The sequence below is a fragment of the Agelaius phoeniceus genome, chromosome 16 (genome assembly GCF_051311805.1).
Source record: "Agelaius phoeniceus isolate bAgePho1 chromosome 16, bAgePho1.hap1, whole genome shotgun sequence".
In the NCBI taxonomy this organism is placed as follows: domain Eukaryota; kingdom Metazoa; phylum Chordata; class Aves; order Passeriformes; family Icteridae; genus Agelaius; species Agelaius phoeniceus.
This window is the reverse complement of record NC_135280.1, coordinates 3,843,056-3,859,398: the sequence shown is the minus strand read 5'-3', so window position 1 is coordinate 3,859,398 and position 16,343 is coordinate 3,843,056. Positions and strand designations below refer to the sequence as shown.

The window sequence follows — 16,343 nt, the reverse complement described above, 5'->3', positions numbered from 1 at the left end:
ATTCAGGCAACAGAGCCCTGAAACTTTGTCTAAATCTTCCTACAGATTACAATCCTGTCTGTGCTACATCAGCTCTGGTCTGGCAAATGATTCTTAAGCCTATTCAAAGAGCATCAAAACAGCACCGTGTTTCCAAGACATGAGTAAATTACTGAGTTAATTAATTCCCACTCAGATAATTGTTTAAAACCAGTTCCAGATGAGCATTCAGGAGTGTTTCCCCTTCCCCTCTGCAGTGCAAATCAGAGGGGCATTTGTGGTGTAGCTGGAATTGTTGAAGCATCACCTCCCTTTATCACTGCCCCTCACCTGAAACATAATTAGTGACTGTGTGAGCACACTGAGCCCGTTATCATGCAAAATCAGGTCAAGATGAATCCCTGTCTGTGATGGCAGCTCAAAAGAGAGGACTGAGAACGTCTCACACCTCTCAGGCTCTTGCAGAAATATTTGTCTCACCATGGTTTTGGCTCATGAGATGATGCTTTCTTGCTGGTTAATACCATGAGGCATTTTGCTACATCAATTCATATATGTTAATCAGCTTATCATGTCTTCTTTTTAAAGATTTTTTTTTAAAAAACCCTTCAAGCCTTCCAACTGGTCTGAATTCCTCATCTTAGATGATGGGAACAGGAACCCAGTAGGGAGTTTCTCCAGCCAGTTTGCCTTGTGCATGGTTCACTCAGTGGGATTCCTTTCTGTTAGTCCTTTTCACTCACTTCAATTTCACAGGCATTCAAGAGCTATGTGTATTTTTTTTTTTCACCCTCTGAGTCAAATCACAAAGAAAGCGGCAATCAAGCAAACTTTTCAGACATGCTCTCCAAGGACTGGCACAGTGAGGTTCACATGGGTTCAAATGAGAATAAAGTGGGACTGGGCAGGAGGAGGACAAGCAGATTTGGAGGTAAAATTGAGCAAATCAGACAGTGGAAAGTTTCAAAAGTTCTTGGAAGGCAAGTGGTTATCAAAGAGATAAAAAGGAAAGTCTGGTTATGATAGAAGAATAATATGGAGGTCAGGGCAGGTGCAGCTTTGGACAATGCATTGGCTCCAAGATGGTTTTGAAAGAAAGGATAATGATTCACCCTGCTGAAGGATTTCTGCAAGGAACAAGCGGTGGGGAGTAGAGGTTTTTCAGTTCCTAGAAGATTCCCACAATGTTCCTGCCTGCTTGTTATTGGCAGATTTCTAAGTATTTCTAGACAGGCAGCACTGAAGGTTACTTCAGCATGCAAAGGGAGAAAGCCCTGCTAAGCACATAGAGATTTTTAATTAGGTATTCCAGTAGAAGTTATATTTTCCAGTGTTTCTTCCCGTTTGCTTTGTAGAGTTCACAGAATGAAAGTCCACCTTTCTGTCAGGTTATCTCCAGGTTTCCAGGCCATTTCGTATCAAGCATAGAAAAAAAAGATAGCTGAGACCTCACATCCTCCTGACAGGGAGATAATGCTCTTTGGAGTACCTGCATCAATTGTTTATTGGAAATAACAGTATTTTTTAAATACTTGGGTATTTTAGCCAGTGTTAACTTCAAGGAGGAGTTTTTTCCTGCTTATAGAAGGTGATGACAAGGAATGGCACAAGGAACAAGGATGCCCCACTCCCACAAGCCCACGCAGGAGTTCTCTGGGTTGTTGTTGCCCCCCCTGAGCTGAGGGCGATGTGTTTTGCAGGGTACCAGATCTCCTGGGAGGTGTACGGCAGGAACGAGTCCCGCCTGGCCCGCAGCCTGCCCAACAGCACCCTGGAGTACAAGATCACGGGGCTGTCCTCCCTCACCACCTACACCATCGAGGTGGCGGCCGCCACCGCCCAGGGCAGCGGCTGGGCCACCTCCTCCACCATCTCCTCCGGAGTGCCCCCAGGTGGGTCAGCCTGCAGCAAACCAAACAGAACAACACCTGCTGGTTCTTGGTGTTTCTGTGTTCCGAAGGTCACGGGTTACTTCGGTTCAGCGGTAATAAAAATTATTTTATTTGTAAAGCGCCGGAGTTCTCTGCCGCGTAATTTGGATTTAATTTTTGGGACAGGCTGAAATGTTAAAGTGAAGATACTTGCTTTTTGAAATTTCCAGGAAGTTGAGGATGTTTAATACAAATACCAAAAAAAAAATGTGTGGGTATGACAATGGAATGGACAAAGCAATAAAGTGGATACAATACAGAATCTCTTGACATTTACAAAGTGACATCAAAATGAAGCCTGAATCAATTCAAAGTGTTGCTTTGGGGCAAAAAATAGAGTTTGGGTGATATTAAAAGGGAAAGGATTTTCCATGTGGAAGTAATATAGCTTATGTCAACTATGAGTGTTTCACTTGTATAGTGAAACTAAAATCTTATTTACAAGAATTTGAAGTTTTGGCCTGAAAAAATATTTGGGAGGAGGCAGTTCTGTCCCACATTGTCTGAGTTACCCTTTGGGCACCTGTACATTTACCCTTTTTGTATTTTCTTTTTAAAATTCTACACTCTGCCCCATCCAGTGTAAAAAGCAAACTAAACAGCCATTTCATACCTCAAATAAGCAGTTTCAGTTAATATAGATGTTACAGAAGTAGAATTTTCCAAAGTGGAGCAGTTATTGCTCATCACTGAGGGAATCCAATTTCTCCCTTCCCCAGTATTATTTAACTTTTCTGTGTGTCCTAAAGTATGTTTGCCCTTGTTTCCCTAATCGTAGGTAATTATGACAAGCTGCAGACTGGATCAATGCCATGATATCTGATGGCAGGGTGCCTGCCAGATAACAGCATTATCCCACTTGGGCAGGGTTAGTTGATCGATCGTGGTTCCCACAAATGTGAAGTAAGAACCAAGAAATACTGGGTATTTGTGCATATCTGAAATATATGCCAAAACCCTGCCCATTTTTAGCCTTTTGCAGTTGCACAGAGTGCAGCATTATCATAAAATTACAGAATGGTTTGGGTTGGAAGGGACCTGAAAGATAATTTAGCTCCAACCCCCTGCCATGGGCAGAGACACCTTCCACTATATAATTACTGATTATAATAGTTATTTCCATTTGTTATAAGTGCAGGTAACTATTGAGAATTTATTATAAACACTCTATATTTAATCTCTTTCCTGAACTTGCTTTTGTTGTTAATTCAGATGATATTAAAAATGTAAATGCCACTGTAATCTTGACTGATGGGAGGCAAAGATCTGATTGGGGCTTCAGATTTTTCCTCGTAGGAGGTCACCCTCTTTATTTGCTACAGAAATTGAAGGAAAAAAAAATCATTTACTTTAATCAGGCTTTAGAAATGCCCTAGAAAACCTAGATATTATAGGTCAATATTAAATACACTACCCAAAACTTGGAGTGTTTTCCAGTTGTAGTTGTATGTCCTCTGAGAAGTAAATAAGCATTATTGTAATTGAATTCTGGGGAAACAGAAGTTCAGTGGAGTTAGGTGACATGGCAGATATGGAGCTGGGAAATGCCTTCCCCCAAGAACCACCAGGGTTTGTTCATTGGGAAGCCTCTCTAAAACAGTTCCTGTAATTCTGTAGATGGGCTCTTTCTTTTCTCATTTGATCTGTAACAATGTGGTGCATGCTCAGAGAGCAGAAATAGTAATGCTGCCAAAAAGAAAAGAAAAATAACCACAACTGGGGCAAATAGAGCCCTTTTCCCTTGGAAACTGAATGTCAGCTCGTGTTACTGGCTGACAAAGGGTGTTTCTACCTCTCATTTATTTTTTTCTGTTTCTCCAGAACTTCCAGGTGCTCCAACCAACCTGGTGATTTCCAACATCAGCCCTCGCTCTGCCACGCTTCAATTCCGCCCGGGCTACGATGGCAAAACCTCTATCTGCAAGTGGATTGTGGAAGGCCAGGTATGTCCCTGACAAAGTTACCTTAATGAAGTTTCTGGGAGGTTAAAACGAGCCTAACTAATGAATTCTTGTTGGGATTTCAGTTTTTGTTTAACTTTGGAGCAGAGGTCCTCTGTAAATGCTGGAGTAGCTGTCCAGGGGGCTCTGGGAAGGTTGGGATGCAGGGGAGTTTGAGAGGCTCAGTCCAGAAATGTCTGTGTCAGCCAGGGAAAAAAGGGTCAGATGAATGCTGGGACTTCTGTTCAGAAGAACAACATAAAAAAGTGCTATATAATATATATGTATATATATGTGTATATATATGTGTATGTGAGAATGCTTAGCCTTTAAATAATTCACATGGGGTTTTGTTTATGTTCAGAAGAGCACCAGGTAAACCATAAACAGCACACACAACAGAGCTTTAGTCCATCTTTCTATTTTGAAAAGGATTTGAAACTTGTGTTCAGTTTCTGTCAGGTGTCTTTTCAAAAGTTTGGAATTATTATCTCATAGATTCAGAAGTATAGGAAGAATTGCACTGAACAGTAAAGATACCATTATTCATGAGATTGAGTGTATTTTTCTATCTCGTAATGGAATATATCAAGGTTTTCTATCCAGGCCTCTAGATATGAATAGGATGAATTCTCTTCTCCATCAGCTTTAAACAATATCCCTCTTTCTGCTGTCATTATGCCTTGGAGGAGTTATATATTCCTCATTTGTTCTCCTGACAGATGAGCTTTGCTTCTTCCTTTCCTCCCACAGGTCTTTATAAATACTATAATCTGTTTTTTAGACGAAATGTTGGACTTCTTAAATCACCATCACACTTAGACATGTTGATACAATCACTTCACTTGGTAATGAGATTGTTGTGAACAAGTTGGTACATTTTGTGCCATTTATATACACATTATGGCATATTACAGAATTAAACACCAAAATCCAATAATATGGTGGCTTAGCACATTCCGAGGAGCATTTTCCTGCCGGAACACTGCATTGATGTTGGTAGGAATTTGTTAATTCAGTGAGTTACAGAATGCTGCTGAAGTGAAGCAAATCTGAATGCTTTAAAACTGCAGTGATAATTACCGTGAAGTTCATCTGCATCCTTGAAGAGCCCTGGGTACAAACAGTGGTTTGAACAGTCCTTGCTGTGCAGGGAGGGTCTTTCTTGCTCACAAACCCTCACCAACATCTCATGCATCGTTAGAAAAGTCCAGGGGTTTTTGGTTCTGACAGACCCAGGAATTATTTGTTCCTTTTGAGGAAGGAGCACAGGCAAGTCCTTGAGGAACCTGGGCAGTCCTTTTAAGCACAGCAACCCTACAAGTTTCTGCTGCACCACACCTCACTGCTCAGCTTCAGCACAACAAGAAATGTTGCTCCTGGTGGATTTCAGGAAAAAATAAAAACTCTTGCTCACCTGATTAATGAAAATCAGTTCAGGTATGCAGTGAAATTGGTGAGTCCTCAAGGATATAGCAAATCCTGTTTCCAGGATGACAGCTGCATATAATCCTTTGTTCACAGCCCCTTTCTGCCAGCACTCCTCTCAAACTCTTTCTCTCTAAAAGTGCAATTTCACAGCACTTTCAGCCAATCTAAAGCAGAGTTCTGGTTGTCCTGCTCCTGTTCCCTCTCCCCATCCCACTTACCAAGACTTTTCTTCCTCCTGTGTGTGCTGACAGAGGATCAGACCCGGAGCTGCTGCGAGCTTTGATCCAGCCAAGAACAAATGATTTTCAGACAGATCAACTGTGCACAGGCTGTGTGTGATCAGAACATCCTTGTGAGAGGAGGGGGTGTGAACATGGCAGTGGGAGCAGAGATAAGGGCAGGAATGCCTCTGTCTCCACTTGGATCTAAACAGCCTTGGACCTACCCACCTTTCAAAGAGCTTTTGCAAAATTGTTTTTTGCTGCCAGTGCCACCCCAGTGTCCATTTCTGCCTTTGATGTGGTCTATTCTCAGCTGGGGTTTGTCCATGCTGGGGTGCAGGCTGATGTTGCAACATCTGTATTTTAGCATGGACAACCATAATTGTTCCTTAGGACTGTGCTGGATTGGAAGGCTGTGGCTGTACAATTCTGGAATGGAGGGAGGGGTTTTGTCCTTCTGGATCTTCCATTTATTGACCCATGTACAGCTTTTAATAGCAGTGTTAAGTGTTTCATGCCTTGGCATTAAATTAAAAGCCACTTAAGGGGTGGTTTTGCACACTCTGATTTTAAAGCTGATGGCATTGCCAAGGGACAGGATGACATTCAGCTATAAAACATAATCTGTGATTTTGGCACTTCATCTGCATCCCTCCCCCTCTGTAACTGGGCAACACCTTTGCTTTGGCCATCCCTGATAATTCTGACTCTTCTCTTCCATCTCTACTGGGAATTTGCCTTTCACTCTCAATGTCTGAGTCCTTACAGACAAAATTCAGCTGCTTTGTATTCATAGTCACAACCAACCTGCTACCAACGTGTTTTCCTTCTTTGTTCCTTTATTTGGCAGAAAGCTTCCTTGGTGAGGGCAGGTCTAGAAAATGTTCCAAGTCCTCCAGTTTGGCTGAGAGCCATTTTTGAAGTCTGATACTTCATGAACAATTTGGATGAGAAACACAGCTGGGAATTCCAGCTGACGTGAAATTTTTGTGCATCTGGCCTTGGTTTCTGCTTTTTGTTCCTGGGTGTAAATTCATGGGAGCCACTGTGGAACTAATTCTCAATTATGTCAATGAGCATGAGAGGAGATCAAGTCTTTAAGAGTTTAGTGTTGGTAGATACTGAAATATCAAGCGTTAAAAATCCCATTTCTGTGTTTCTAGTGAAGGTACATTCTGTACTTTTGAAGGGATTTTTTAAAAATCACTAGATTGTTTCTTTTCCATCATTTTATCTAGACTCAGGACTGGAAGAAACTGGATTTCCAAACAGAGAAATACAAAAATGTACCAATGCTGTTTAAAAAACACTTCTAACATTTTTTTAGTATTACATAGAATACAAATCAAAAGGATGAGGCTCAAATGCAGTACAAATGTTCCACTGACACTTGTTCAGAGGGACCAGCAGTCCCCCTGCCTTGTGGCATTGACACTCACAGGTAACTTGTTCCTCTACAAAGAATTTCAATAAATCCTTCCAGCCATCCTGTCCTCTCAGATGCAGTTAGAGCATATATTGCTGACTTCTTTTTTTTTTGCAATTTTCAGCCAAGAATGACTACAAATCCCTGCTGGTGTTCATGTAGTTTCATGTTTGTGCTCTCTGGCAGTTGCAGCCCAGTTTCTTGTTTTTCTTTTGTTGGATTTTTCCTGGGGTTTTTTTTTCAGGAAAGATGTGTATAAATTGATCATGGAATGGTTTGGGTTGGAAGGGACCTTGAGGATCATCCATTTTCAACCCACCCTGGCTGTGCCTTGGTGGGTGCTCAGTCCACACCATCGAGCTGATTACAGAATCTGGGGTAACTTCTGCCCAGTCAGGTGTGGTTTTCTGGTGATTAACATTATTTGCAGGCAGCACAAGAGCTGCAGAATGGCTGAAAGCTGTTTCTGAAGAGACATCACATTTCCTGGAGCCACGAGTGTATGGGCTATTATAGAGAGTTTTTGCTTAAAGCCTTTCTGCTGTTTTTAGAAAGGTTTTTTTGTATGAATGTCATGGTGAGCAGGAGCAGAGTTTCAAAGTGGTAAAACCTTTAAAGTATTATCTCTGTGTTGCCTTCTAAAGCTGGGAGTTGGGAAAGAAGTTGCAACTTTAGCCTCGAATTTGTGTGGTTTTGTGGGTGAAGCCAGTGACCCAGATAGGATTCATCCATTGCACCAGGTGATTCTCTGGGTGTCGTTTTCACTTCAGAGCTGGTAAATAAAGTGTCTGAAACTCTGACAGTTTTATGCCCCTGACAATCTCTAAATCAAAAATGGCTGAATCGATGTAAGGATTTAGTAAGAAAAAAAATTGCACCTGGGCTGACATCCCCTGAACCGAATTTCTCCCAGAGCGATTTCAAATGTGTGAGTTATGGAGCTCTAAAACGAAAACTCTGGCACATCTTGAACTATAGCAGGACAAGGGCTACCTCTGTAATGCACAGGAACATTGTGTTTTCCTTCCCTGCAGTTAGTACTTCATAACTGAAGTTTTGGAGGCATTTCTGTCTTATACACATGATTTTTTCATGCCAAATTTGAATGTTTTGGGTTTTCTTTTTAAAGTCAGAATTCTGCAACTTTGCTCATGCAGTGCATTCCATCAGAAAACGTTGAGTCATTTTATAAAATATGTAACGTTTTCCTTTTAAGAAATGGAGAAACTAATGCATGGGGAAGTAAAAGGCTCTGACATCACTCCCAATATTGTTTTACACTGTCTCATTTCCGCAATAATGAAGGAATATGGCCTTTTATTGGACGTATTGCCTTGGGAGCAGCTGAGGGATGGCAATGAGTATGTGCTGAGCAGTGATGGCTGATGGTTATTGAGCATTCTCTGAAGTGCCTCAGGGGACAGAGGTGTTTTTATTGTGGCAGTGCTGGGGTCCCTGGGGGCTGTGGCCCCGTGGCACAGGGAACTGGGGAGGTGCAGAGTTTTGTTCCTCGAGGAGTTTTTCTGCTGATGGTAACAGAAAAGCAGCTGGTGCCTCATCTGCCTCCCAAAACAAAGCACCCACGAGTGCGTGTGATCTGTCAACAAACACCATCCTGCTCTGAAGTGTGCATACACTGTTATCCAAAAAAAACTGCTACAAGAAAGAAAAGCCTTTAACTTCACTTGATGTTCTGCAGAGCGGCTCAGAGTGGGCTCTCCTGCCCCTCAAAGGACTCTTTTATCCCAACCACTGCCCGTGGTTCTCTCTGCCCCGTGGGAATCCCTTTGTACTCTGATTCTTGAAACTGATAAGTTTCCTCTGATCTGACATCAGAGTGTTTCAGCACAAATAGTTTCCTTTTCCTTCCACAGCCTGAAACTTGGAATCTGCTATAGATTTTGGGGAAGTTAAAAATATAAAGTCCATCACTGAAGATTTTCTTCTAAGGCTCACTTCTGAGAATACATACATATATGTATTAAATAAATAAATGAAACTTCTTCCAAGCAACACAGTACAAGATCCTTAATATTTCCACCTTTGCAGCCCACCAGAAAATGTCTCACTGAGACAATGTCAGCACTGCTGGGCCTTGTGGTCCTTAATGTGTATTAATGACCTGCCTGCTCTGCACAGCAATTGCAACCTGTGGGCCCTTTGTTTTTTCCTCTCATTATTTTGTTAGGTAAGAAATATTTTAAAAAGCTCTTAGTGCTCTTAGAATACAAAAAAGACAACTTAGTCACCACTGGAGATTATTTGCAGCCTCCAGAGCACTGTGGATTGTTGCTATACAATTACTGCAGCACTTAGAGGTGATGCTGTTACGTGCAAAATTTGCAAAAATAAGCATTTACTATAGACTTCCTACAGTATTAATAGACAATTCATTTAATAAAAAATGTTCTCTGTTTCCTTGACTGAAATCAACACTCTCATTCATTCTTTGTTTGTGTAGGGCTTTTTTTTCTTTTAAATCTCTTTCTCCATTCTTTGTTCTGCAGGTTCAGTTTAGGGATGTTATGTTTTACCATGCAGACCCATCTCACCTTGTTTCCCTTCAGATTCCACATCCATGGGCTTCACTACAATTTGTGGAGCTTAGTTAGGACTGGGAATTTTAAAAGGTCCATAATTTTCACTACCATCTATTTTATATGTTGTTTAGTCTATGGCAGTGACCTTGATCCCCCAACAAATCTGAAAGGTCCATCAAGACCTGTCCAGCCACATCCTCCATGGAATCAGTGTTCTGCTGGGAAGATCAGAGAGGCTTCTTTCCATAGTGCAATGCAGAACTTACTTCTCTGGCCTAATTTTCTTTGTGTCATTTCTTCATGCACAAACATAAATATGCAGCACATCAAGTCCTGGGTGAGCGAAGAACTAAAACATCTATAAATAAATCAGGCTGCTTCTTCTGAAGGGGAAAAAAAAAGAAAAGAGTGAATGAAACCTAATTTTCTATTTGAAGTACTTTGGGTATGCGAGATACTTGGGGCTGTGGTGCCTGTTGAGTATTTGACAGTGTCTGTGGATGTAACTCGTACACAGAACTTGCAAGGGATCTGTTTAAAAAAGATTAAAGGAAATGGCTCTTTACACAGTGGGTTGTGAGCTTCTGGAATGTGTTGCCACAGCAGCCTGTGGGAGTAGAGAGTGTCAGTAGGTTAAAAAGGGATAAGGTGTCTTTGTGGATGTTAAATCTGTGAATAGACACTGAAGGGAAGAGCTGCCCAGGTACCCTCTGCCACCCTTCAGCCCCTGACTGTGGGTACCAGGGTGGGGGAATTGGGCTGCACCCGCCCTTTGTGGTGGGGTTGGAACACCAGAGGAACATGCTCAGTGCTGGGGAATTATTCCAGGGGCCTTGCCTGAGCTCCCCTGGGTTTCAGCACCTGCAAACCTCCAAAGTGAAGCCCAGCCATCCAGCCCTTCTCTTCCCTCCTTCCCCACACTCCTCCCATGGCTCTGGCACAGCCCTGCCCATGTGTGCTGCATCTTCAGGTCAGGCTCTGGCCTCTCTCATTCCCTGTTGGTTTCCTTTTAAGTCCTGATTCATCTTCATTTCATCTCCAGAAAGCTGCATAGAAAGCAATGCTCAATTCTCATCAGTGTTTAGTCCCTTCTAACTCTGCTGTGGCTGAGGGCCCATGTTGGGCAATATGTTGTGATTAATTACTACAAAGGGTTGCTCATGGAAAAGTCTGGTCTAAGTGCAGAGCAGCAGATGAGGTTAAAACACTTTTGTTCTTTGACTTTGCTCTTGTTTCTCTGTCTTCATTTCCATGGCATTTTGCCTCCATTGAGACTTACTTAGTATGCATCAGTTCCTGCGAGTTATTATCAAGGCTATTTTTCATTCTCTTATATTACTACTTGATACTTTTGTATTGTGGCAGGAAGATTGAACAGGGCATTGTTGCTCTCATGGTGTTTTTTCTGGAATGGATCTTATCACAGGATCCAGTGAAGTCCCATCAGGTACAAGGAGACTTGGCTAACTTGGCTGGATTTTCTCTCTACAAATAACAAGTCATAGAAAAATTAGTACTAACTGGAAAATGTGTTTAACAGCATTTGTGCTTCCACTGCTGTGATGACACACATTGTGAAAGAGGTTATATGTATTTATTTATTTATTTATTTATATAAAACATACTTTGAATTCCTTCTAACCTTTCCCTTGTACAGGTTGGTGTGCTGGGTGATGAAGAAGAATGGGTGACTCTTCATGAGGTGGAGAATGAACCTGATGCTCAGATGCTGGAGGTACCAAACCTCACTCCTTACACTCATTACAGGTAAGAACAGCAGGTAATTTTCTGCAGCATGGAAAAGAAAAAGAGTAAATAGCAGCATGGAGCAGCTTTCCTATTCAGAAACATCTGGCTGAGTTTTATAATCTGAACAAAAGGGAAAAGCTTTGCTGTTTTGATAGGTTATACTTAAAATTACCAATCTGATATTGTTAATTGTAATTCATATGAAATCCAGTTGAGAAGGAAATTCAAGTGCTCAGTGAGATGCTTTTACAAGTAGCTGCTATCCTGTGACTTCCTCCCTGAAGAGAGCACCAGTGGAACATCAGCCAGTGGCAAATCAATCGTGGTTAAACTGGTGCAAACCTGTAATTACATATTTGCATCAGCTTAAGCATCTCTTTATTGATTTAACTTAATTTGGTAACATCAGTTAGATGAAACCTTTGTTTATAGGAATTTACCAAGTTAAGCTTAATAGATATAAGCAATGCCTAAACTGATTGAGGTGACTCTGCATTGTGGGTGCACCCCAGTTAAACAAGATTGATTTTTAAATCAATCCAATCCAAGTGATGCTGTGGTATAGACAAGACTGGACAATTTGAGGTACTCAGCCCTAATGAAAATACTTTCATGATCCAGCTTGCTAATGTAGAGGCCGGTGGAAAGGAAATCCAGTGGCAAGTGTTAAATGAGTCCTCTAGAAACTTGTCCATTTTGTGCTGGCTGAAGGGGCTATTAACTAACCCATGTGCTGTTGTAAGCCAGGAGTAGGTGCAACCAAGGAGAGCTCATGTAATTTACAACTGACTCAGTGCTGGCATGTAATTTTCCTCCCTTGGTCACAAACCTAGGAACGTATTGAATTTCTCACTAACCCTCCACTGAAGTGTTTTAAACCTCATCTTCCAGAGCTAAATGTTTTACTAAAAGGTCTTTGAAAATTTTTTTGAACTTAAGTAGAGATTTCTGGTGCAGAGGTTTAGGAAAATTATCTTCAGGTTAAGAGGATTTTGCTCTCCTCATAAAGACAGATCCTAAAGCTGAAAAGGCAGGGGTGAGCAAGAAAGTGCAGGTTGTACCACAGTTCAACCTTCACTGTCCATGAAGAATAAGGAAAACTTGCACACACAGAGGTGCATGGAGAAATATTTTTGGGATAGCTAATAATGAAGAATATGAGAAATTTGGGATGATTTTTTTTCCCAGTTGTTAAACTTTTTGATTTATTTTATTCTTACATCTCATTTTTCCCTTGTATTCATTAAATTCTAGAATGGTCCCACTTATGCTGGAATCTTTCACATTTCTCTTTGACTTTTCAAGGCAGCACCTTGTATTTTGCCTATTTTTTGTCTCTCCTGCATGCAAAGATAGGAACTTTTTTGGTTTTGCTTCAGTCTTGACCAATTTTATACGAATTTTTGAAACCTAGAAAGCTGTTGCCAAATGGATTTGTTGTCCCCTCAACAGTTCAGTCATTGCTCACTGAAGAAATGCGTGGTGAGAGCTGATTATCAGAGCACTTCTTTACAGGCCATTCTTCCCCATCTTTTGGGCCAGTGTTTGAGGGTGAAATCAGAACAGTATTTGTTTAATGTGTTTCCTTCAGTGCACTTTGGAGGGAGATCAGAGCAGGTAAATAAACACTGCTGTGTTGACTGGCTCATCCTTTTCCCAAGCTCAGTCATTAGCTCCAAAAATTAAGGGTTTAATATGAGCAGGTCACGTATTTATGTGCAAGTGCTGGGTGCTTCCAGTTGCTTGTGATGGGTGAGAGTATCTGAAATATACAGCACATCTTAATTATGTGGTGCTCCTTGTAAAAAAAGATTTCCCTAAATCTTTTGTGACCCAATAAGGATTTCTATTGTAGAAGAGATGGTTTCAAGCAGACAGGGTATTTTTTAAAGATGCATATCCACATTAAATAACTTAATCTTTCTTGTGCAGGAAGGCTGAAAATGCAGCACAGGGATAAATCAGCCTCTTTCAACACGTAATTGAGGGGAAATGTTATCACCAGTATATTTTTTATATTGACAGGGAATGAGACTATCCAAAGTTTGATATTTTAATACCTTTCTGAATGTATTGTATAAGCATCACCAGAGAAAATCACTTACTGCCAGCATAAGCTCATCAGGCTTGGTATAATTAACATAAATTTCTCACACAAATACCTAAGTTTCTAATAGACCCTAAGCTAATCTCATTTTCATTTTTTAAATACCTTAGAGGATCTGGAAGCAGTTACCATCAAGCATTCAGCAGCGAATACAAAGGGGACCCGCGTGCGGCGACCTTTGCGGAACGTTTCCAAAGCCGCTAATTCATATTTTTCCACCCGTCCTCCCTCCCTGGAGAAGCAAGGGAGCATTCCCTGAGCCCTGGCAGTGGCACTCACTGCTTTTATCCCCCCTTGCTGCAGGTTCCGGATGCGGCAGGTGAACGTGGTGGGCCCCAGCCCCCTGAGCCAACCCTCGCGGGTCATCCAGACCCTGCAGGCGCCGCCGGACGTGGCCCCCGGCAGCGTCACCGTGCGCACGGCCAGCGAGACCAGCCTGTGGCTGCGATGGGTGGTGAGCAGCTCAAGGGACGTGGGGGCGGTGGGGACGGGGATGCTCCCCCAGTCTCGGGTTAGTGTTGATAATTGCTGCCCTGAGATGTGTAGGATGGTTCTGCTTCAGCCCGTGCAGCTGAAGAACGAGTCTGGACTCTTCACTTTTCGGTCTTGAGGTTGTTTATTAATTCTTATCTATAAAATTTTCTTTCTGCCCAGCTGAGGTCTGTTCAGCAAGGCAGCCACGAGCATTCTGACCGCCCCCAAGGCTGTATCATCCTTTTATACTGCAAACTATGTATATCATATTTACTCTTAATTCCCAATACCTATCACCTATGTTAGACAGTGCACTTCTACTCTAAACCAATCCCAAAGTGCCAACATCACAGCAGAAAATGGAGAACAAGAAGAAGAAGAAAGGCTAGACACGCCCTGATTCCTCCATCTTTCCATCATTCCTCCACCCCATACCAAAAATCCCAAAATCTACATTTTCACCCTGTGAATATTTTGTTATTACACCAGTCAAACCTGTGTGACTTTCACATCCTCATACAAAGCTGGTAACTTGCTCCAAGGGTCACAATCAAATCCCCAGGTGTTCTGGGCAGCATGCCAGGGTCTCTGAGCCCCCCGGCGGGGTCCTCAGCAACTCTGGACACCGGGAGGGATGCACTGAGTTCTGACACCCCAGGCCCAGGGCAGCCCTCCCCAAAGCGCCTCCTCCTCCTCCTCATCATCGTGCTCAGCACAGAGGAGCAACAGCCAAATTGTTTCCTTTTCCAGACTAGTCGGAAATCTGAGCCTTGCCTTAAGTGCCTTATTAATCAAATAAATTGCTTACTGCCACTGTTTCTGCCACTTCATCAGGGGAATGTGGCTGTGTGTAAAAGCTTGGCTTTGAGGGGCTCCAGGACCACAGTCTGGGTCAACACGTAGGGCAGGAACGGAGCGCTCAAGCCAATTTGCCGCTTTCCAGGGCTCGGTTGTTTGCTCTGTACAAAACGGTCCCCAGAAGGTGCACCCCAGCCATGGGCAGCATCCTGTGTTTCTCAGAGCCCTGGTGCAGCAGCAGCGAGGCTGGCACTCCTGTGGGAAGATTAGATTTAGCTGAATTGGTGTGGAATCATGCGCTAAAATGCAGAGATAAATGATTAATTGCGAAGATGCGGCAATTGCTGACATCGCTGTGCCCCTTTACCCATCTCAGTTACCTGCAGAGTTGCCACGTTGGGATTTACTTGGCAATTAACCTGCTCCAAAATGGTTTTTCTTCACCCCTGTTAGGCAGAGTTTTCCACCGGGGTTACTGTGGTGTGAAGTTGATGAAGCACAGGTTTCCTTTTGCCCAAATGTTAGCTTTTCCATGCATAAACTCATTATGGCTGGAAGTCAAAATCAGGCTGGGAACAAGAGGGTTTTTCTCCTGTTGGAAAGGAATAATTTGAGTTTCTCAACAGGACACTGCACTTAATGCTGAACCTTGCCAGACCAAAATCTGAAGCTTGAAGGTGTCACCTCACTACCCACAGAAGAGCCATGGCAGTCCCTTTGAGAGGCCCCACACAACTCTGTCATGGCTTTTCTGTGTGAATATCATGCCCACATTGGCACTGTATCCAGACCTACGTATCTTCCATCAAAATTAACTCCAGGTTGTTTTCAGAGCCTTTAAAACATTAAGACTGTGCTGCTTGAAAGCCTGTTTTCCATGAGTCAATCTGCAGGGTTCAGGGCAAGCAACAGCCACAGCTAAAAATGACCTGATAAACGCTTTTCATGCTTAATAACATCAATATTTGAAAGTGTTTAATGTCTTTTATTTCAAGACCTGCAGGTGAATCTGTTCTCCCCTGGGAGCTGGGGATTCCTCCCTTCCTGCAGAATGAGGGTCACGCTTCTAGCCCTGCATGCCTGCGGGGTAGAGTCTTCTAAGCTGTGAAATGTTAATGTGTATCCAGCTTTCCCAGTGAATCAGAACTGAATCTCAGCCATCCGTGGCATCGTCTAGTTAGTTTTACAGCAGAAAAACTCCAAACTTCATGAAGTAGGCTAATTATTTCATATTTTAATCTCTGAAATTGCTTGGGGAGTTAGAATACTAGAATGAATCTCTACTGATAAATGAGTAGGCAGAGAGTCAGTAAAAAAAGGCAAAAAATGTACGATAAATGAATTTGTCACATGCTTCAGCAATTTATCATTCATTTCCATAATTAATCACAAAGCTCTGAAATATATTGTATTCATATAATCTCTGTTGATACACCCACAGCAAAGGGCTTGGTTTTGTGAGCAAACCTACTTGGCTCAAAATCAAAAAAAAAATTCCAAGCAGGACAGAAACCAGCAGCAGATCACAAAGCATAAACCAGAAAATCAACCTCTTGATCATTTTTGCCTTGCTATGGGCTGCACACGGGTTCAGGAGCAGAACCTTGTGGCAAGCTGAACTATTTCATGAAGAACAATAATCATGCTCTTTGTTTCTCATCTATGTCCCTTAACCTAGAGACAAAAACATGGACAATTGTGGCAGCCCATTGAGACTTTTCACCATGATGCTCATTAAGAAAGTCCT

The 16,343-nt window shown here is 42.3% G+C and overlaps 1 protein-coding gene across 3 annotated transcripts in view; it reads left to right on the top strand.

Annotated features, from left to right (window-relative positions):
* The window catches only part of SDK1 (sidekick cell adhesion molecule 1), a 389,575-nt gene that overhangs the window by 288,434 nt on the left and 84,798 nt on the right, over positions 1-16,343 (top strand). For all 3 annotated transcript variants that reach the window (XM_077186853.1, XM_077186854.1, XM_054643643.2), the window contains 4 exons: positions 1,680-1,871; positions 3,732-3,853; positions 11,126-11,235; positions 13,628-13,778. In XM_077186853.1, the coding sequence (XP_077042968.1) occupies positions 1,680-1,871; positions 3,732-3,853; positions 11,126-11,235; positions 13,628-13,778 (575 nt within the window). The remainder of the gene's footprint in view (positions 1-1,679; positions 1,872-3,731; positions 3,854-11,125; positions 11,236-13,627; positions 13,779-16,343) is intronic.